The following is a 22,296-nucleotide window of genomic DNA, read 5'->3' as shown; positions in this document are numbered from 1 at the left end:
CTTCCTGACAGTGAGAGCTGTTTGACAGTGGAATTTGCTGCCAAGGAGTGTGGTGGAGTCTCCTTCTTTGGAGGTCTTTAAGCAGAGGCTTGACAACCATATGTCAGGAGTGCTCTGATGGTGTTTCCTGCTTGGCAGGGGGCTGGACTCGATGGCCCTTGGGGTCTCTTCCAACTCTATGATTCTATGATTCCCGACGCCAGCCGGCTCCTCCCCGCTACCTTGCAAATAGCCGCCCGCCCGCCCGGGTGTGCCCGGAGTGGCGCCTGTGCCTTTAAGAGCTGGCTCCGCCCCCTGGCTGCTTCCTTCGCGAATGTTGCAAGATCCAGGCCGGGAGTTTGCAGCTCGGCGTTGCATTGGGCGGAGGAGGAGGAGCCCCGACGAGCCGCCCCCCCCCGGATCGGAGCACCTGGCCGGACCCCCCCCCCGCCCCCCCGCCCCGAGTTAGGAACCCAGCCGAGGGAGAGAGGGGCTCCGCAGCCGGAGGCCTTGCAAAGCCTGGTGAGTTGTTTGCTGGCGGGTGGGGGGTGGGGAGCCCGGCTGGCTTGGGGGGGGGGCGTCGTGCAAGTGGGGGGGGGGCGTCCAGGCATCAAGCCCGCCCCCCCACCCACGGCCTCCCCGTGCAGACGATGCTGAGATGCGTGGAAAGGGAGTGCCTGGGAGCTTGGCTTGGAATCTGCCTCCCCCCCCCCCTTGCCCCCAATTCCAGCCAGCCCTAGAGGACCAGCCAGCCAGGCTCAGCCCTCAGGTTTTGGGAAGTAGCCACGGGGAGAGCACCTCTGAGCATGTGCAGAGTCGCATCCCACCGCTACACACCATCAGGAGCCGAACGTGGGAGTTGCTGGGGGTGAAACGAATGAAATATTGGGGGCCCCAGGTAAGTCCCGCCCCACAGAATCGATCGCACGATGCAGTGCACACGCACCATGCCCATCAACTTTTTTTGGGGGGGTAGCCCCCTCAAATATTTTATTAGGGGGCCCAAAGGGACCTCGAACCTTCCGACTCGGGTCTTGTGGGGTTTGCCTTCCCGCCGGTCAAACTGCCTGCATGATGCGGGTATGTCGGTGCATTCGCATGGTTACATTTTTAGGCACACGTGTGTGAAAACGTAGTGTGGGAAGGGGCTCCCGGGCTTGTATCTGGGATGGTTCAACCTTTGGTCGGACTTGGCACTCCTTGGGCTTTCATCTTGAGAGGCGGCGGCTGTAGGTGGTGGGGCTGTTTGGTTGCATCAGTTGCAAGTGGCAATTATTCCGGATTACTCCCTGTGCAGGTGTGTTGCTCTTGTGCGCACGGGAAGTGGGCAGAGGAATGTCTGCCCGTGTCCTGCCTCCCTTGGGCCCCGGACGTGCCACTTCAAACAGCCATGGCTTCCTCTCAGAGAATACTGGGAACTGTAGTTTAAGGGTCCTGGCTGTGGTTAGGAGACCCCAGTTCCCCTCACGCAGCTACGGTTCCCAGAGTGTCTTAAAAGTCAATCCCTCCTCAGAGGGAACTTTGAGAGTTACAGCTCTGTCACACCCTTCACAAACTGTTCCCACGATTATTTGGGGGAAGCTGTGACGTGATCCCCCTTTAGATGTGCAGTGCAAATGGGGCCTCAGTTGTTGGCAATTTTTGTAAACCTGCCTTATGCATTTGCAAAAGATTTTTTTGCATATTATTATTATTATTATTATTAATAATAATAATAATAATAATAATAATTTTACTTGTACCTGCTTTTTGGCCTTTTGGCTAAGATCAAGTGTAATATAAAAACATAATACTGTAAAGCATTACACATCAAAAGGCTTCCCTATACAGGGCTGCCTTCAAAATAATAATCAGTATTTCAATTGAGCAAAATAAAGCAGTAATAAAATAATATGTAATATGTGCAGAAAAAGTTTTATTCTCTTGCTATATACAGACAGTTTCAATTCCATATTTGCTCATCTGCTATATAAGCATTGTTATTATCCTAAACATATATGTTTAGTCACAGTACTACTGTGTACTGTATATTGTATAAACACATTCCAAATGTCATTATACAGTGGTGCCTCGCAAGACGAAAAGAATCCGTTCCGCGAGTCTCTTCGTCTAGCGGTTTCTTCGTCTTGCGAAGCAAGCCCATTAGCGGATTAGCGCTATTAGCGGCTTTTAGCGGCTTAGCGGATAAGCAGCTTAGCGGCTTAGAAAAAGGGGGGGAAAGTCAGAAAAACTCACAAGACATTTTCGTCTTGCGAAGCAAGCCCATAGGGAAATTCGTCTTGCGAAGCGCCTCCAAAACGGAAAACCCTTTCGTCTAGCGGGTTTTTCGTCTTGCGAGGCGTTCGTCTTGCGGGGCATCACTGTATTTTTCCATGCAGAGTCTACACCTATAAGCAATCTGTTCGTAAGCTGCGAGTTTAGTCGTATCTTCAGTCCGTTGAGTAATCTCTCCGGTGCATCAGTGTCAGAAACTTGGATATGTTTTGTTTTTATATATTGTGTTCTTTTTTGTAACCTTTAAAAATTTGAATAAATATTATTTGGGGGGGGGGAAGAAACTTGCCTCGCCAGATTACCTTGGTGCAGGAGATGAATAATAACAATAGCCTTGTGACTCTACATGGTTTGCCATTGCTTCTCCCTTGGGCAGGTGAGGGTCGTGTGGCTGTGGCCGTCTCCTGCCTCCCGCCATGGCAATGAGGGAGCTGGTGGAGCCGGAATGCGGAGGCTCCAATCCTCTGATGAAGCTGGCCAGCCATTTCACTCAGGACAAAGGCCTGCAGCAGGAGGGGCTTCGGGGACCCCTGGCTTGGCCTCCCAATGCCCCCGTGCCGGAGGTGGTAAGTTTGGCAAAGCTGGAAGGGGAGGGGGGAGTGGTACCGCTTTGGGGAGCCGGGAATTGTTTATCTCTCATCCAGGGACACTCCTGTTAGTGTCTGTCTGCTCAGGATCACCGCTTCTTCTTTTTTAAAAAAGGAAAATAATCCCTCAGTGGTTAATGCTAGGCCTTCTTATCTCCCTCCCCCCACCCTATCTCTGCCTATTTAAAAATGGATAATACCCATTTGTCCTGAAATGGACAGAAAAGCATAAGAGAAAGAAAGCACAAATCCGTTGGGGGATGCAACTCTTTAATCCTTTGCGATTTCTATTCTGCCATCGGGTAGCAATCTTTTTCTCTTCTGCAGGTGTCCAAACCTCTTGGAAGAGCCTCTGAAGATGAAGTAAGACGACCCATGTTTCTTTTCTTTGTTTTCCTCCTTCTCCCTGACCCACTCAATATTGCAAGTAGATAAATAGGTACTGCTCTGGCGGGAAGGTAAATGGCGTTTCCGTGCGCTGCTCTGGTTCTCCAGAAGCGGCTTAGTCCTGCTGGCCACATGACCCGGAAGCTGTACGCCGGCTCCCTCAGCCAGTAAAGCGAGATGAGCGCCGCAACCCCAGAGTCGGCCACGACTGGACCTAATGGTCAGGGGTCCCTTTACCTTTAAACATCATGATATACCAATATGTTGCTACAACATCTGAAATAAGGATGGAGATACGTAGAGGCATTGGCAGGCTTCGCGGTTTTCTCTACATCGTGATTTTCCCCCAGTGTGATTCTCTGCCCCCCTTGCATGAGCCGGGAGAGCTAACAGGGGCTGCTGGAATCAACAGAAGCATCTTTTCCCACATTGTGATTTTTGCATAGCGCTCTCGCGTGCGCGCACACACATGTCATGATTCAAGATATATTGCCAGCTCAAAAATTCTGAAACTGATATCACAATCTGGACTTCAAGCTGGTTTTGGACGATCCATCGCCCACCCCTAATACACATCATGATCCACGATATAATGCCAGGTCAAAAATTATGAAACGGATATAACGATATGGCCTTCAACTGGTTTGGGACTGTAGATCACCCGGCCGTAACACATGCTGACGTTATGTTTTCTGGCAGCTGGTGGCAGAGTTCCTTCAAGAGCAGAATGGCCCCCTGCTGTCCCGTGCCCCACAAACATTCAAGATGGATGACCTGCTGGCCGAGATGCAGGAAATTGAGCAGTCCAGCTTCCGACAGGCTCCACAGAGAGGTAAGAGGCCTGGCCTGGGAGTCGTAGCATGAACAGAGACCAGCAAAATATTTCTTGGGTGAATGGTCGCCCATCCATTCTTGAGGGGCATGTGCCCCCTGAGGAAGGGGATGGATTGGGAAGAAGGACAGGGAAGCCAATTCTGCTCCATTGGGACTTGTCTCATCCTTGTGGGCACCTGTGCTAGCACCATTCTGACTCCCTCCGGCTTCCTCTTCTCAGCTCCAGGTGTGGCGGCCCTGGCTCTGTCGGAGAATTGGGCGCAAGAATTCCTTGGCGCTGCTGACAGTACAGTGGACGTCTCAACAGATTACAATGAAGCCGATTGGTCCCAGGAATTCATTGCTGAGGTTACAGGTGGGACAGGTGTTGGTGAGGGGGTGGCAACCCTTTTGAGGGGAGTTTTTAATGTTTGGTGTTTTATCAGTGTTTTTAATATTCTGTTGGGAGCCACCCAGAGTGGCTGGGGAAACCCAGCCAGATGGGCAGGGTATAAATCTTATTATTTATTATTTATTTCTTCAAAGACCCCTTGTCTGTGTCTCCTGCCAAGTGGGCCGAGGAATATTTGGAGCAGTCGGAGGAGAAGTTGTGGCTGGGTGAATCGGAAGATCAGACCCTGGCTGATAAATGGTGAGTACCTCTGTTCCTACTCCCCGAAGTGACGTCGGCGAGATATTGGGATTTGATCCACACTGCAGCTCAAAGTAGCACTCTGCCCGAGTTCTGAGTAGACAGGTCCATTTCCATGAAGCAGCTGGCTTCTCCTGCAGCCCCAGGGGGAAAGGTTTAAAATTACACCATGACAGAGAGGTCTTCAGTTTAATGTATTTTTTTCAAGGCTTTTCGGATCAACGAGAGAAAGAGGGAGATTGTTATCCAGACAAAGAACCTTGAAGCTCTCTGGGCTGCTGCTGTTTTCCATGTTGCCCTGCCATATTGAGCAGAATTATAGCGAACTGAATGGAGAAAGGCATTTAATAAGGGAGCTACTTAGAAATGGCTGCTGTTACCTATGTTTTGTTAACCTTTAGGTTGGACTACTGCCATGTTTTATATGTGGAGTTCTCCGTTGAAGGCTACTCTGAAATCTCAGCTGGAGCAGAATGTGACTGCTAGACAGTTGATTCACGCTGGGGAAATGGAACATAACCAGGGCTTAAGGTCCCGTCCCCCCCCAGATTCATGGTGTATTCTGGGCATTACTGAAAACATAGGAGCTTAACTTTGAAGGCCCTTTATGACTTTGGACCACCCTTCTCCCTCTCAAGGAGGCCAAACACTTTGATAATCTTTAGAGGCTCCTTTATAAATAATAATAATTTATTATTATTTCCCCAGCCACTCTGGGCGACTCCTGATCGAGTGTTAAAAACAATACAGCATTAGATATTAAAAACTTCCTTAAACAGGGCTGCCTTCAGATGTCTTTTAAAAATAAGATAGCTGCTTATTTCCTTGACATCTGATGGGAAGGCGTTCCACAGGGCGGGCACCTCTACCGAGAAGGCCCTCTGTCTGGTTCCCTGTAACCTCACTTCTCGCAATGAGGGAACCGCCAGAAGGCCCTTGGAGCTGAACCTCAGTGTCCGGGCTGAACGATGGGGGTGGAGATGCTCCTTCAGGTATACTTGGCCAAGGCCATTTAGGGCTTTAAAGGTCAGCACCAACACTTTGATTTGTGCTCAGAATCATACTGGGAGCCAATGGAGGTCTCTCAGGACCGGTGTTATATGGTCCCAGCAGCCGCTCCCAGTCACCAGTCTAGCTGCCGCATTCTGGATTAATTGCAGTTTCCGAGTCACCTTCAAAGGTAGCCCCACGTAGAGCGCATTGCAGTAGTCCAAGTGGGAGATAACCAGAGCATGCACCACTCTGGCGAGACAGTCTGCAGGCAGGTAGGGTCTCAGCCTGCGTACCAGATGGAGCTGGGAGACAGCTGCCCTGGAGGCAGAATTGACCTGCGCCTCCATGGACAGCTGTGAGTACAAAATGACTCCCAGACTGTGCACCTGGTCCTTCAGGGGCACAGTTACCCCCCCCCCCATTCAGGGCCAGGGAGTCCCCCACACCCGTCCGCCTCCTGTTCCCACTTGTCAGGATTCAACCTCAATCTGTTAGCTGCCATCCATCCTCCAACCGCCTCTAGGCACTCACAACTCACCTTTCCCAGGGACAGCCATTTTGTGATATGGAAATCTCTCTCCAGAGAAGCTCTCCTGGCGCAATCTTGTCTTTTCACTTGAAGGACTCTCCCCGCCTTCTGCCCTTACATTTCAATTCATTTGCCTTTTTGTTTCTGTTCCTAATTATGGCTTTAGTTTTTGTTGTTGGTGGTGTAGGCTGTTTTCTGCCATTTTAATAGTCTTTCAAATGCTGTTATTGAAATGCTTGTGTACTGATCGTTTTATAAGCTGCGTTGCAAACTGGAGGGTTGGGAGATATAAAATAAACACACCAAAAATTTATTTTTGTGATGGTGTGCCAAACGCCTAAGTACATAGCGTCCTCCTAGCTTGCTCCTGAACCACGTTTATTCTTTCTGATCATAGGTATGAGGAGTACCAGCCTGAAGAAGACCTCAAGAAAACTGCCAATGAGTTTCTCGCAAAAGTGGATGACCCAAAACTGAATGACTCTGAGGTAAAAAAAGAGACTAGAATTCTCTTCGTAGGGAATTGGGCACAGGTAATATGAGTGCTTGACCATCAGCCCATCTGATCTCCCCAGCTTGACCATCAGCCCATCTGATCTCTTGGGCAGCTTACAGCATATCTAAAAACATAATAAAAACATCAAGTGTTAAAAACCTCCCAATAAAGGGCTACCTTCAGATGTCTTTTAAAAGTTGTCTCCTTGACATCTGAAGGGAGGGTGCCACCACCGAGAAGGCCTTCTTCCTGGTTCCCTGTAACTTCGCTTCTCACAATGAGGGGACCAGTAGAAGACCCTCAGAGGAGGCAACGTTTTGTTTCCTCCTCAAAATACCGTATTTTTCGCTCGATAACACGCACCTGACCATAACACGCACATAGTTTTTAGATGAGGAAAACAAGAAAAAAAAATTCTGAATGAAACAGTGGATGTATCATTTTTGTGCTTCATGCTGTGGCCACAGACATGTGATTTGACGGTGAGTTTGGGGTAGCCCAATGCAAAAATCCTGAGAATCCATGTGGATCCGTGCTTTGTAACCACGTTTTTGCACCATTGTGGCCCCAGGCAACAGTGGGTGCGTGATTTGTTTGGTGCAGGTTGTAGCCATGGACATGTAATGTGATCTGATGGTGAATTTGGGGTGACCCAATGCAAAGATCCTGAGGATCCATGTGGATCCGTGTTTTGTAACCACGTTTTAAGTGGGGAGGGAAGGAAAAACACAGAAGGGACAAGGAGCACGAGAGGGGTGTGCGGAGAAGCAGCTGGCTAACAATGCAGGAGAGGGGTTTAACGGGAGGGAGGAAAGGAAGGCAAAAGTTTCCCCCCACCCAAGCCAGCCCTCTCTCTCTTTCTCTCTCTCTCCTACATGCATTTTCCAGCTGCCTGCGATGCTGGACGCAGCAGCAGCAGTGGAGCACGGAGAGGAGGAGGTGGTGGCTGTCGGCTGCGCTCCTAGCCAACGGAACCTGAGCCGGGTGGGCTGGAGCCTGCGCGCAGTGTGACTAGGAAGGAATTAGAAGGAAGGACACGATCCTTTCCCCTCTGCTTGCCAGGAGGGCAGGGGATTTCCCTGCTCTTTGTTGCGTTTGAGCAAACACAGCAACCAAAAACAGTGGGCAGTAAGACCCTGAGGCAGAATGCAGGAAAGCTGCGACCTCCTCTCTTTAGCCTTCCCTCCTCCGCGATCTGATTTTTGCCCCTGTACTTGGGCCAGTCGGCTCCAGGGACCACACATTTGCTCAATAACATGCACAGACATTTCCCCTTTTTAGGAGAAAAAATGTGAGTGTTATAGAGGGAAAAATACGGTATTTATGTCTGTCTACACTCACGCATTCTTCTCCCCACACCTCTCCCTTCTCTGCCTTCACTCCTTGAAAAATGGCAGTCTTGTTTTAAGAATTAGGATTTGGATGTTCCGTCATCTTCTTGCTTCCAATCTGGGGCAAACAGTTGGCAGAAAGGGCTTTGAGCTAAGGGGGGCAGTTGGGCCTAGACCTTCCAGCCTGGTGTTATTCTTGGAGGTTACTTTCAAGGAAATAAGAGTGACCCTGTCCAACTGTTTTAAGCGGCTACCGCTTGAGAGGGACCCGCTCCCAGGTTCCTTTTCTCTCAAGGAAGCCAAATGTGCCTCCTCTGGCTCTGCTCAGTCCGGACGGTCCAGGCTAGTTCAGATAGAAGAGGTTGTTCCGAGGGATGGTTGGTGATGGTCTCTCTCCCTGTGTCTCCTTTCTTCATGCAGTTCCTAAAGTTTGTCCGCCAGATTGGAGATGGGAGGGTGTCCATCGAGGCAAATCGGGTGACCATTACCCCCAGAGACCAGGATCAGGCAGAACAATGGGCAACTGAGTTTATACAGCAGCAGGTAGGACTCCCAACAGGTAGAGTTCTGCTGCTCACGGGCTGTGTGCTTCTTGGCAACATGCTCTTGTGTGGCCAATAACCAACGTCTTCAGTGTTGGGAGTACAACTGGGGTCCAGGAGTGTCAACTTGCACAAAGAGCAGTGTGTATGTAGTCTAGGGGCAGAGAAGACCCACAGCGCAGACCTTCCAGTGATGATTCTGTCCTGTAGGCCCAAATTTGTACACTCTGTTGTGCCCGCCATATTGTTTGCCAAGAAATGGGACAGTAAACACTTGAGATGCAACCGGCTGTGTTTTTAAATAAATAAGATATACTATTCATAGTGTCAAATTGTAAATTTCAACAGAAGTAACTCATAAAGTTCAACAAATTAACAAAGCAGAAGACCCAGTGAATCAGTTCATGCATAAGCTCCATCCGTGTATTGGTGTCCATTCCACCTGTCTGTTCATAAAGTCCAAACCATCCACATGAAAGGCTACTACTATGCCATAAGATCCACTGCCCTGTAATATCACATATGAGCTTTAACTACTGATGAAGCCCAGGATGGCGAAACAAGGCTAGTATTCCAGAAATCCTTCTCTTAGACTTTGTGAAAGGATTTTGTGGAACTGTAACTGGAGGAGACTCTTGAGACTCCCATGGACTGCCGGAAGATCAAACCTATCTATTCTGAAGGAAATCAGCCCTGAGTGCTCACTGGAAGGACAGATCCTGAAGCTGAGGCTCCAAGACTTTGGCCACCTCATGAGAAGAGAAGGCTCCCTGGAAAAGACCCTGATGTTGGGAAAGATGGAGGGCACAAGGAGAAGGGGACGACAGAGGACGAGATGGTGGGACAGTGTTCTCGAAGCTACCAGCATGAGTTTGTCCAAACTGCGGGAGGCAGTGGAAGACAGGAGTGCCTGGCATGCTCTGGTCCAGGGGGTCACGAAGAGGCGGACACGACTAAACAACAACAACAACAACAACCTTTCATGTGGATGGTTTGGACTTTATGAACAGACAGGTGGAATGGACACCCAATACATGGGTGGACCTTATGCATGAACTGACTATAGAATGATCTGATCCACTAGTTCTTCTGCTTTTTTGGTTTGTTGAACTTTATGAGTTACTTCTGTTGAAATTTACAATTTGATGTTATGAATAGTATATCTTACTTATCTAAGAACACAGCTGGTTACGTCTCATGTGTTTATTGAGTATGCTTTACGTGACCATAGGTTTGTTTGTTGTTGTTTTGTTAAGAAATGGGACAGGGCTGCACCCTTTATCCATCTTCCTGCTATGCTCTCTTTCTAGAACACATCCGAAGCCTGGGTAGATCAGTTTGCACACTCTGCAGACACGCTGGGCATGGAGAACGAGTTTGAGGAAGCCAAGACTGCTGTGGAGGTAACGTAACAACTGGTGAGGGCAGGGCTCCCCTGGAGTGAGTCAGTCAGTCAGTTTTATTGCACATAGCCAAAGGCTGCCGCAATGTACACAGAATCATTTAACAATTAGAAGAAAATATACTGGATTGATACCAAAAACTTAAAATATTTATATTATCAAAACACTACCTACTCTAAACAGAGCTATAAAAGTACCTTAATATACAAGTTAAGACATTAAATAATAAAAGTTATAAGCAAAAATCATCACATGGCCACTAATGTATTAAAAAATAATGTTAATTAATACAATGTGCAATTATATTTGGAGTTTGGTGATAAAGATAGAATATAGCTTGATGTAAAGGGACCCCTGACCATTAGGTCCAGTCGTGGCCGACTCTGGGGTTGCAGCGCTCATCTCGCTTTACTGGCCGAGGGAGCCGGCGTACAGCTTCCGGGTCATGTGGCCAGCATGACTAAGCCGCTTCTGGCGAACCAGAGCAGCACATGGAAACACCATTTACCTTCCCACTGGAGTGGTACCTATTTATCTACTTGCCCTTTGACGTGCTTTTGAACTGCTAGGTTGGCAGGAGCAGGGACCGAGCAACGGGAGCTCACCCCGTCACGGGGATTCGAACCGCCAACCTTCTGATTGGCAAGTCCTAGCCTCTGTGGTTTAACCTACAGCGCCACCTGCACCCCTAGCTTGATGTAGATAGGGTCAAATAAATTCATCTCCTTTACAGTTGGTGGCTACTTTGGCTATATAATTTGCTCTAATTTTCCTAGCGGCAGTTGCAAAGAGTGCTACACGCCAGGTCACATACTTATCTGTGTCTGCAAGGAGATATAAACCTAAACATGAGGAAGAACTTCCTGACAGTAAGAGCTGTTTGACAGTGGAATTTGCTGCCAAGGAGTGTGGTGGAGTCTCCTTCTTTGGAGGTCTTTAAGCAGAGGCTTGACAACCATATGTCAGGAGTGCTCTGATGGTGTTTCCTGCTTGGCAGGGGGCTGGACTCGATGGCCCTTGTGGTCTCTTCCAACTCTAGGATTCTATAAAATCATGTCAGAGGGGTTCTGGCCAGGGGACCTTGCCATTATAGGTGCTAAAAATCTTTCTCTTGCTTCATTATATAGGGGGCAGCTCAAGATATAATGCATAAGGTCCTTTACTTCAGGACATTCCCTAATGCAAACACGTTCGTTTGTTGGTATGCCTCTGTGTCTCCCATCTCTATAAGCAGAGTTTATTGTATTTAGTCGTTAACTCTGTAAAAGCTTTGCCCTGGAGTGAGACTTCTGCTGCGTTGAGAGACCTGGTGGGTTTCCCTCACCTTCCTTTCCCCCTCTTCTTTAGTCAGATGTGGACTTCTGGGACAAGCTCCAGGCTGAGTGGGAGGAGATGGCCAAGCGAGACGCAGAGGCCCACCCTTGGCTAACGGACTACGAGGATCTTGCCAGCTCCTCTTATGACAAGGTACTCCTGCAGAGGCTCTGCTTGGGGCCTTCTCCTTCTCCCCCCACCCTGCCTCCTCATCCCTATCGGTTGCTCAACTTCAGATTGCGAGCAAGTGGGTACAGAATTCTCTCTCTGTGTGTTTAATTATACAGTGCCTAGTAAAACTACAATGCCCAGACCTTGCACTTGTCATCTGAGGCCCTTCTCTAGGTCCCTCATCCCAGAGAGATTCAGAGGGTGGCAACAAGAGAATTGGCCTTTTCAGTGGTGGCCCCCTGTCTGTGGAATGCTCTCCCCAGAGAGGCTTGCCTGGCACCATCATTACATGTCTTTAGGCGCCAGGCAAAGACCTCCCTCTTTACCCAGGCCTATGGCTATTGAATAATCTATGGCCTGTGATAGACTATGACCTGTGATGATTACTGTTTTATTATTAGGCTGTCTGTCGTTATACTTTTTACAGTGGAACCCCTGTTTTCGAACGTCTCAGCTCCTAAAACGTTTGGATGCCAAAAACCTAGAAGTGAACACTTCCGCTTTCGAATGAGCCTCGGAAGTCAAATGGCTTCTGAGGCGCGTTTCTCATTTTACTCCATTGAATTTGCCGATAGCCCTTTGATCCTCGGTTTTTGAACGTTTCGGAAGTCGAACGGTCTTCCGGAACGGATTACATTTGAAAACCGAGGTTCCACTGTATTATGGTTTTATCGTTGGTGTTCTGTAATGCATTTTCAATGTTGTACACTGTATATAAATTGAATCATCAACAACAACTAATGAAGTAACAGTCATAAATAAAATATAAAATGTAGGTACAAGCAACTCCCAACTTGTGCATGACACACGTGGTGCTAAGAACTCAGAAGTGCGGAGCACCCTGGAGAGTGTGTGTTGGGGGTGCTCAGCTGATGCACAGGGAAGCTGCTGCTGCACTACCCCACACCAGCTGTTAGGCAGGGAGGCTGAGCAGCCTCAACAAAGCCTTGCTGCCCCTCCCACTCACGAGGAAATCTTCCCTGGACCCCAAAGAGAATGTCCTCTCTGGGGAGGGTCTCCTTGCTATGGGATGAACGGTCTGTGTTCCTCCGCCCCTTGAATAAAATAGCAAATGCTGCAAGATCCGCTTTAAAAGCAACAACAACAACTTTACTCTCCCTTCCTGGTAGGGATACCAGTTTGAAGAAGAGAACCCCGTGCACGATCATCCCCAGGCCTTTGAGGAAGGGCTGAAGTGCCTGGAGGAGGGCGACTTGCCGAACGCCGTCTTGTACTTTGAGGCTGCTGTCCAGCAGAACCCGGATCACATGGAGGTGAGTGAAGGGATGTGTATCTGAAGAAGTGTGCATGCACACGAAAGCTCATACCAAGAACTGACTTAGTTGGTCTTTAAGGTGCTACTAGAAGGAATTTTTTTTGTTTTGACTATGGCAGACCAACACGGCTACCTATCTGTAACTGAAGGGATTAGGTTAGGCTGGGGAAGTTTGCCGGGGGGTGTTGGCCCTTTGTCAAGACAAACTGGGTCAATGCTCATTGCTTTGTTGCACTATGCTAGCTGCTGAGTTGCCCGGCTGTGGACGATGGGAAAATGGGCAGCATCTGCCTTGGCACTGAGTGGATTCGCTTCCCTTTCGGAGCGCAGAGAAGTTGGGCACTTTGGGGGAGAGGACGCAGAAATGTTTCAGAAGTTGGGTACTCGCCCCTACTCTCCAGCACTGCTGGTAAGCAGAGAGAAAACAGCCCTGACTTCTTGTTGTGTCTCCATTTCAGGCCTGGCAGTACCTGGGAACGACGCAAGCAGAGAATGAGCAGGAGCTTTTAGCCATCAGTGCTCTCAGGAAGTGAGTAACTTGCCTGGCATAGCAACGCCTTGAGGTTGTGCTGCTTTTTTGGGAATTGCAGAGGCAAAGTCCAGATGACGCCGGAAACCAAATGGCTAGAGATGCTGGTGGAATACTGAATCTTTAAGCCTCATTCTTCCGTGACCCGAGTCCTAGCGTTGATATGAGAAAGGGGAACGCCATTCATAAATTTATAAGCCTCTGTGGAGAATAGGGCTGGGCGATATATTGATATATCGTACAAAACCAGTTTGAACTCCATATTATGATACCAGTTTCATAACTTTTGAACTTGGTGATAGATTGCAAATCATGGTGTGTGTCAAAAATCACAGTATGGGAAAAACTGTGAAGCCAGCCAACGCCTCTACATAGCTCCATCCTTATTTCAGGCATTGTGATATATCTCAATGTTTAGCAAATGATATATCACTATGTTGAAAACCAGATATCGACCAGCGCTACCGTTCCCGTTCCCCTTTATATAGTTCCGTCCTTATTTAAAACATTATGATATATCCGTATATTCTGATGCATAGCTGGTGATATATTGTGATGTTCTCCCTAGTGGAGAAACAGTCCCCCCTTAAGCCTAATTTGTTTTTGTGGGGTTTTTTTGTGTGGGAGAAGCTGCTAGAAATTCTGGACTAATGGATCTGAGCACAGATGTTCCTTATCAGGCTCTCGAGGCCAGAACTAAGGAAACGGAGTTGAGAACTCCTGATGCAAACAGGTGTTTGCTCCTTTAGGATGGGAGGGGTGAATGCCCATTTTCGTGGCCATCCTGATTGGCTGCCTCGGGTTATGAGACCTTGGCCATCATTCGCTTAAATTTGGGCTTTGGGCTATTGCGTAGTAGCTCTCATCGCAAAGGTTCCTGTCATGATTCCAGATTTAAGTCTGCCCTGCTGCTCAACTTCCAGTATCTTGTGTGTTACTTAATCTTTAGCCACATAAGATAGTTTCGTTGTTTTCCTTGCTTCCGAGTTGCTTTAAATTGTGATGTCATTTGAAACCCTCTTTCTCCGGCAGACCTTTAAATAAAGTTTTTTATGTTATTATGAAGAATTGCTTTTTGTTTGAGTTCCTGAACCTTGGCTGGACCCTAAAGACAGCACAGTCATCGCAGCCTCCTAGTTGTCTTCCTTTGCTTTATAAACTAAAATATTCCAAGCCTTTTCCTGCAGGGAAGGTCCTCCCCCAAATTCTGATCATTTTGGTTGCCCTTCTCTGCATTTCTTTCTGCTCTATCATTAGTCCCTTGTTTTGAGATGGGGGAACTGAACTGTATGCAGTACTCTTGAATGTAGCTGCAGCATTGCCACTGCAATTTTGCTCACTTTTGGGCCAGGAATAGCAAACCTGTTGTGGAAAGCAAGGTAAAGGTAAAGGGACCCCTGATTATTAGGTCCAGTCGTGGCCGACTCTGGGGTTGCGGCGCTCATCTCGCTTTATTGGCCGAGGGAGCTGGGATACAGCTTCTGGGTCATGTAGCCAGCATGACTAAGCCGCTTCTGGCGAACCAGAGCAGCACATGGAAACACCATTTACCTTCCCACTGGAGTGGTACCTATTTATCTACTTGCACTTTGACGTGCTTTTGAACTGCTAGGTGGGCAGGAGCAGGGACCGAACAACGGAAGCTCACCCCGTTGCGGGGATTCGAACCGCCAACCTTCTGATCGGCAAGTCCTAGGCTCTGTGGTTTAACCCACAGCGCCACCCGCGTCCCCCTTGTGGAAAGCAAGCAGCACGAAAAAGCTAGGCAAGTCTCTGGCGTAAGACATCCTTTGCAAAATACAATATTATGGCCATAAATCTAATTTGGCACCAGGAGAGGAGACACTTTGAGACAGTAGTTTGACACTGTGCTCAAACTGCAGGATAGTAGCGAAGGAAGGATGACACCTGTAGCTGGGAAAAGGAAAGCAGAGCCAAAGAATGGCCAGGAAACTGTGAAGAATTACATTTTTTCTTGGCGTGACTGATGGCAGCCCACAGAGTTCCCTCACAGTTCCTGAGCCTTTGGCAGACGCTCGCCGCACCTTATTTTAGCATGAAAACCTGAGAGTTAACAGGACGGAAAACACGTTTGTGGCAGAGGTCCATCTCTCAGTGCTGCCCAGTTGCAAACTTTCTCGTGGGGGAAGAGCTTTATTTTGTTACGAATTTCCAGGCTTAGGAGCTCTCTGCAGCCAGAACATTTGCAGTAGCTGCTGCAGATCTTCCAGCTGGGGAGGGTTTGCATTTCAGGAGGGAGCCTGGACCCTCCCAGCCAGCTGGGCTGCTCTTTTTTTGGCAAGACTGTTCTGAGATAAGAAACAAGAAACCTGCTCCTTCCCTCCTCCTCCTCCTCCTGAGGTTACAGTAATGATCCCCTTCCGTTTTTTGACTTGCATGTTTTGACCTCTTTCCCACAGGTGCCTGGAGTTGCAGCCCGGGAACCTCACGGCCCTCATGGCTTTGGCGGTCAGTTTCACCAACGAGTCTCTGCAGAAGCAGGCCTGCGAGACCCTGCGCGACTGGTTGCGCCACAAGCCAGCCTACGCTCATCTGATAGGGAAGGAGGAGGAGGAAGCCGGGGGCCCCAGCCCGGGCCTTGGGCCTTCCAAGCGCATCCTGGGCTCCCTTTTAACCGAGTGAGTGTGGGGAACGGGGGAAAGCGAGGATGGAAGAGGACTGGGGAAATACAGATGGGGTTCCTGCACAGTGGGGGTGTGGCCCGGTTGACCCTCAAGGGCTCCCTTGCAGCTCTGCAATTCTGTGATTCGTTACCCTGTTGTATATCTTTCTGGGACGCGGGTGGTGCTGTGGTCCAAACCACGGAGCCTCTTGGGCTTGCTGATCAGAAGGTCAGCAGTTCGAATCCCCGCGACGGGGTGAGCTCCTGTTGCTCTGTCCCAGCTCCTGCCAACCTAGCAGTTCGAAAGCACGCCAGTGCAAGTAGATAAATAGGTACCGCTCTGGCGGGAAGGTAAATGGCATTTCCATGCGTTCTGGTTTCTGTCACAGTATTCTGTTGCGCCAGAAGCTGTTTAGTCATGCTGGTCACATCTGCAGACAAACGCCGCTCCCTCGGCCTGAAAGCGAGAGGAGCACCGCAACCCCATAGTCGCCTTTGACTGGACTGAACTGTCCAGGGGTCCTTTACCTTTTTTACCTGTACATTTCTCTGTCCTTTCCACACGCGCCCCAGCTCGCTCTTTGTGGAAGTAAAGGAGCTCTTCCTGGCGGCTGTGCGTAGCAACACCTCTGCCGTGGACCCTGACGTGCAATGTGGCCTGGGCGTTCTCTTCAACCTGAGCGGCGAGTATGAGAAGGCTGTGGACTGCTTCACTGCTGCGCTGAGTGCGCGGCCCAATGTAAGGCATGAGCGCAAGCGTGGCTGAGAAAAGTGTGAGCTTTTACAGGGTGGGAATCCTGCATCAGGGCTGCACCGCTCAGTTCGCGGGTGTGGGGATTGCCTGACCTGAATGCTCAACCATGCAAAGAACAAATAAACGTGCCCACATAGAAAAGAGAGCGCATCAGAGGCAAATGAGTTTGGACTTGGCCTTCTCTTGAACCCTGCTAAGAGGGGGGGATGGCTATTTCATTTTCAAAATCAAAGCCCACAGTCTTTCCGTCAACTTTAAGGCAAAGGCAGGTTCATACAGGTGAAGGCATTTCTTTAAGTGTCCAGATTCTAGACTGCCGTGGGCTTTAAACATCTACTACTACTAATAATTTATTATTTGCATCCCGCCCATCTGACTGGGGTGACCCAGCCACTCTGGGCGGCTTCCATCGTATATAAAAACATAATAAAACATTACACTTTAAAAAGCTTCCCTATACAGAGCTGCTTTGGGATGTCTTCTAAAAGTTGTATAGTTACTCATCGCCTTGACATCCGATGGGAGTGCATTCCACAGGGCGGGCGCCACTGCCGAGAAGGCCCTTTGCCTGGTTCCCTGTAGCTTTACTTCTCATAATGAGGGAACTGCCAGAAGGCCCTTGGAGCTGGACCTCAGTGTCCGGGCAGAATGATGGAGGTGGAGACGCTCCTTCAGGTATACAGGGCCAAGGCCGTTTAGGGTTTTAAAGCTCAGCACCAACACTTTGAGTTGTGCTCATAAAAGTACTGTTTTCTAAACAAAAGCACCTGGAATTGGACCTATAAATAACTATGCAATGTGGGTACCAGTAAGCTTTTTAAAATCATGGGGAATTTGAGGGATAGAGGGGTCACCAGTGGGTGGGGTCTGGAAGCCTTTGGAAGCTGGGAAGGAATGTGCTGCTCTTGAATGAAGCATGCACTCTCTGTGGAAGAACTCCTGGGTTTAATAAGGCTCTCTCTGGTCTCCTTGCAGGATCATCTCCTCTGGAACAAGCTAGGGGCCACTTTGGCCAATGGAAACCGGAGTGAAGAAGCTGTGGCAGCCTATAGGCATGCCTTGGAACTGCAGCCCGGCTACATCCGCTCCCGCTACAATCTCGGCATCAGCTGCATCAACCTAGGCGCCCACAGGTGAGCGGCTTAAGGGGCTGGCAAAGAGGGACAAGGAAAGGTCAGGCTGCCTCTGCCCCCTATGCCCCCATAGCTGTTGGCCAAATTCTGGGTCCACTTCTTGAGATCTGGTGAAAACGGCACCATTCTGGTGGTGGCTTTGTGGCTCTTCTTGAGAATGATTCACTAGTCTTTTGGAATGTGGACAGAGTCCAGGCAGTTGTCAGCTGTGCTTTTCTGCATCTCAGGGAAAGTCTGAAATAATTCCCAAGAGGAAGCTAACCAGAAGCTGCTGGGGGGGGGGGCAGGGGCTGCATTTCAAGAGGAAGCCTGGAGTCGCTTTTTGCAAGCGGTAGTGTTCTGAGATGAGGAGAGAATAGAAGTCTGCCACCAGGCCATTACCAGGTCAAAATGGTCACCTTCACTCACCCTTGGTGTTCCTTGTTTGAAGGCTTAAAGGAAAGAGTTCTCCGTGCCTTTCTATAGGTTGGATCAATCCTTTAACTGGAAGCACTGTGGATATGTCTTTGTTTTGGAGACTGGTCTGTGGGTTCTATGGTTCCAGTTCCCTGACAAATATTACCTATCACCTGGGGTCAGAGGCACCTTTAGAAATTAGTGGTGCTTTTTTGGAATGCAGAGTTAAATTTTGGAATGCACAGTAAATTATCGAATCATCAATTCTAGCACGCAGGGGGCAAACAAAATAATATACCGTATTTTTCGCCCTATGGGACGCATTTCCCCCCCTCCAAAAATGAAGGGAAAATGTGTGTGCATCCTATGGGGCGAATGCAGGCTTCAGGAAGCTCTCTGCAAGCCTTGGGAGCCCGGCGCAACTTCCCGCCGGGCTCCCAAGGCTTGCGGACAGCAGCCTGCAGCCCAAAACACAGGGAGCGCAGCGGAGCGCGTCCCGGGCTTCGGGCAGATATCTGCAAGCCTGGGGAGACCAGCGGGAAGTCGCGCCAGTCTCCCCAGGCTTGCGGATAGCAGCCTGCATCCCGAAGCCTGGGGCGCACTCAGCATCCCGCGCCTTGGGGGGGGGATAATTTTTTTTCTTTATCCCCCCCCCCAAAAAAAAAACAACACCTAGGTGCGTCCTATGGGCCGCTGTGCCCTATGGGCTGAAAAATACGGTAATTTGGCACCTGAACAATTGGCATTATTAATTGTATTATAATTTGGTATTGGCAATGAGGCTTTTATTGGGTTATTGTACTTGAAAACTAATTTAAAAAATACTATACGAGCAAAATATTAATAATAGTGATGCTTCTTCCATGCAGACAAGCTGAGATTGGTTTGGCTCTGACTGGCTTCTTGCCTTGGCTTTATGATTTGCAAGGGTTAAGCAGGAGTAGAGCAGCGTCTATTACCAATGTATTTCCATAGCTCCTGGGGAGTTGTTGCTTGACAAGCAGGGAGCATGGAAGAGTGTGGGAGCCCTGGAACTGCTGCCTTGATCTCGCCATGAAGAACGGCTAAGGGAGCTGGGCATGTTTAGCCTGGAGAAGAGGAGGTTAAGGGGTGATATGATAGCCATGTTCAAATATATAAAAGGATGTCACATAGAGGAGGGAGAAAGGTTGTTTTCTGCTGCTCCAGAGAAGTGGACATGGAGCAATGGATCCAAACTACAAGAAAGAAGATTCCACCTAAACATTAGGAAGAACTTCCTGACAGTAAGAGCTGTTTGACAGTGGAATTTGCTGCCAAGGAGTGTGGTGGAGTCTCCTTCTTTGGAGGTCTTTAAGCAGAGGCTTGACAACCATATGTCAGGAGTGCTCTGATGGTGTTTCCTGCTTGGCAGGGGGTTGGACTCGATGGCCCTTGTGGTCTCTTCCAACTCTCTATGATTCTATGTGTCATGCGCTGGTTGGATGCAGAGGAATGGGGGAGGGAACCAGGTGAGGAACCATCAAGGGAAGAGGACTCAGAGCCCAGAGAGTGGTGGTGGGACAACAATGAGTGGTCAGAGGGAAAACATAGGGAGGAGGAGGTTTTGGAAGCTGAATAGGTAACAGGGCTTAGTGAGCTGGGAGAGTCTGTGGCAGAAACAAGTCCAGAAGCGGAGGCAGGAGCAGAAGCAGGTAAGCTGGAGGCCAAGAGGCAGAGATGAGTCCAGCTTCTTAAGAGTCACAGGTGTCTCTCCCTCCTGCTGCAAAAAGCTCACCCCCCCCCCGCTTTGTCTCTCCCTCTTCATGTCTCTGCTGGTTCTGGGAGACCCCACCCTGGTCTCCCAGAACCAGCAGAGGCATGAAGAGGGTGGAGAAGTTGACTTCATGCAGGCCCAGTCTCTGATTACTTGAGACAAGCCCTGGGGAGGAGGGGACTTAGGCAGCTGTGGACCTTCAGTCCCAGCAACCGCTTCAAGGGGGCAACACCTGAGATGAGTTGCAAAGGCCCAACACTCCTGTGTCAAACCTGTTCTTGCTATTGAAAGAGTTAACTCCCAACTTGCGTGGTGTGATTTACTGCTGGCTTGTTCCTGACACCATGCCTGATTACTGGGTTTTCCTCCACGTTCCCTTCTCTCTGCTTCCCTTTGACACTTGCTCTTTTGCCGTCTTAAAACAGGGAGGCTGTGGAGCACTTCCTGGAGGCCTTGCACATGCAACAGAAGAGCCGGGGCCCGCGAGGCCAGCAGGGGGCCATGTCTGACAACATCTGGAGCACCCTCCGTATGGCGCTCTCCATGCTGGGCCAGAGTGACCTTTATGGGGCGGCTGACGCCCGGGACCTTCCAACACTGCTGCAAGCTTTTGGGATTCAGCAGTGACTCTTCGATGGGCTCCCCTGCGAGTGCAGGATGAGCCCTCGCCAGCGCTGATCTCCCCTGCCCACAACTCCCCATCTGCCGACATATGCACACCTCATTCAGGCAGCTTCCTCTCCCCTGCCCCCACCCCACCCAATCTCACTTCCCACCCCCATGTTTCAGAGAACTACACGTCAATGCATTTTCAGTTGTCTTCGGTCCAGGGCTGTTCAGCCACTCATGGTTTTATCTTGGACCTACCATTGGATAATTTTAGTCTGTGTTCAGCAGCAGTTAGCTGGCTTGCGGGTCTCCCTTAACATCTTCTCAAATCCCCTTGAGCAGGAAAATGTTTATACTTTCCCCTGCACTTCATCTGTGCGCTGAAATTGCACCTCTATGTAGTGTCTTTGGCACATCGTTTTACATGATCATTCTACTTAAGTGTCTTTTTTCCGAAAGGGATGAATGAATCATGGTGTGGAATTCTGGGCTCTTGTCTTCAAAAAGGTGCTGCTAACTTTTAAGGTACGACACAAAACAATCGGACATATCTCACTGGGCACCAGCATAGCGTATTTTCTACAGTGTTCTGTTTTGTCTCAACTCGCCCGGGGAAGAAGTGACTGAAGGGAGTAAGCTCTCCAGTGCGATGTACATGGGGGGGGGGGGGCAGAAATGGGGTTTAACTGACGCACTTCAAAAGATCAGGGCAGGACCTATGTCTTAATTATCCTTCTGCCCCTTAGCTCTTTTGTAAAGGGGGACTGGTTATCTCTGTGCATATGATTCTCCCCTTCTGTGTAATTTGGCCCTTTAATTATAAATATCTGTATATGATTTTTGTTGGGAAATGTTTTTAAATTGTAAAATATTTTGTATAATAGAAGGGAAAAAGAATTAAACCTGCCAAATGAAGCTGCCTGCTTTTCATTCTTGAGCATGAAAGCATTCCATTGTTGGAGCCTCTGCATTCCTTTCCCCCTTCACGCCTGCATCTATTTGATACTCCCCTCTTCATTCAGAAGTCCTACTCTGCAGAATAAAGCTAAAATAACTAGGCTGATGCTTCCCCCCCACAGCTGCGTAGTTTCTAAATCTCAGTGGATGAGGAGATTTTGTTTTCATTGGTAGAGCAGAGCAGCAGCGTTGTCTGTGCCTCATCTCATTTGCTAAATTAACAAGGTGCCATCTTGCAAAGGGATCTCTAGTGATCCGTCACGGATGCTTTAGTTGAGATTCCTGCATTGTAGGCGGTTGGACTAGATCACCTTTGGGGGGCTCTATAATTCTATGCACTTGCTAACCTCAAAGTTTGGGAAATCCGTCCCTGCAGAAATGGTTTTAAGGATTAGTGAGATAACATAGTGTGTGTGTGTGTGTGTGTGTGTGTGTGTGTGTGTGTAGTGCATTGAACACTCAGAGTTAAGTAAGTGCTAAGTATGCTTAAAGGGTTTCCCTTAAAATGGAATAAAACCTTAAAATTAAACCTTAAAATGGAATAAAAGCACCTTAAATTGAAAATTAAGGTCACTCGTAATGTAAAGTCTTTTCACAATGCCTTCACAATAGATGCTCAATATTCCGTAATGAATGTTCTTACTGAATTGTTCCTGTAGCTTTATGACCCTGCCTAGGATTAATTTTAGCATCTACCAGTTCTTGTTTTTTGACTGAGCAAGTGTGAATGACTAACTCTATTCTGAATGACTTGAGAGGCGGGGAGAGGCCTCTCTTCACCCTCAGCGCCAAGAAGACAAGACATTATCAGCT

The 22,296-nt window shown here is 48.9% G+C and overlaps 1 protein-coding gene and 1 long non-coding RNA gene across 4 annotated transcripts in view; both read left to right on the top strand.

The window, feature by feature from the left end:
- LOC310835334 overlaps nt 1-22,296 on the top strand; it is a 364,886-nt gene that overhangs the window by 103,507 nt on the left and 239,083 nt on the right. The window lies entirely within an intron of this gene.
- On the top strand, nt 306-21,441 carry PEX5 (peroxisomal biogenesis factor 5). 3 transcript variants are annotated; one of them, XM_083718983.1, is made up of 16 exons: nt 306-501; nt 2,630-2,819; nt 3,168-3,203; nt 3,927-4,059; nt 4,282-4,416; nt 4,587-4,692; nt 6,612-6,702; nt 8,462-8,584; nt 9,894-9,986; nt 11,334-11,453; nt 12,602-12,745; nt 13,206-13,276; nt 15,697-15,915; nt 16,473-16,638; nt 17,629-17,786; nt 20,343-21,441. In XM_083718983.1, the coding sequence occupies exons 2-16, from the start codon at nt 2,670-2,672 to the stop codon at nt 20,542-20,544; spliced, it is 1,947 nt and encodes a 648-aa protein (XP_083575109.1). In that variant the 5' UTR covers nt 306-501; nt 2,630-2,669; the 3' UTR covers nt 20,545-21,441. The 3 variants fall into 3 exon arrangements, with proteins under 3 accessions (XP_083575109.1, XP_083575111.1, XP_083575110.1); XM_083718984.1 differs by having other exon boundaries at nt 482-877; XM_083718985.1 differs by lacking the exon at nt 8,462-8,584.

This window comes from Podarcis gaigeae, assembly GCF_964106915.1.
Source record: "Podarcis gaigeae genome assembly, chromosome: 17".
Lineage (NCBI taxonomy): Eukaryota > Metazoa > Chordata > Lepidosauria > Squamata > Lacertidae > Podarcis > Podarcis gaigeae.
Note: the sequence above shows the minus strand (reverse complement) of the source record. Positions and strands in the feature narration are given on the sequence as shown.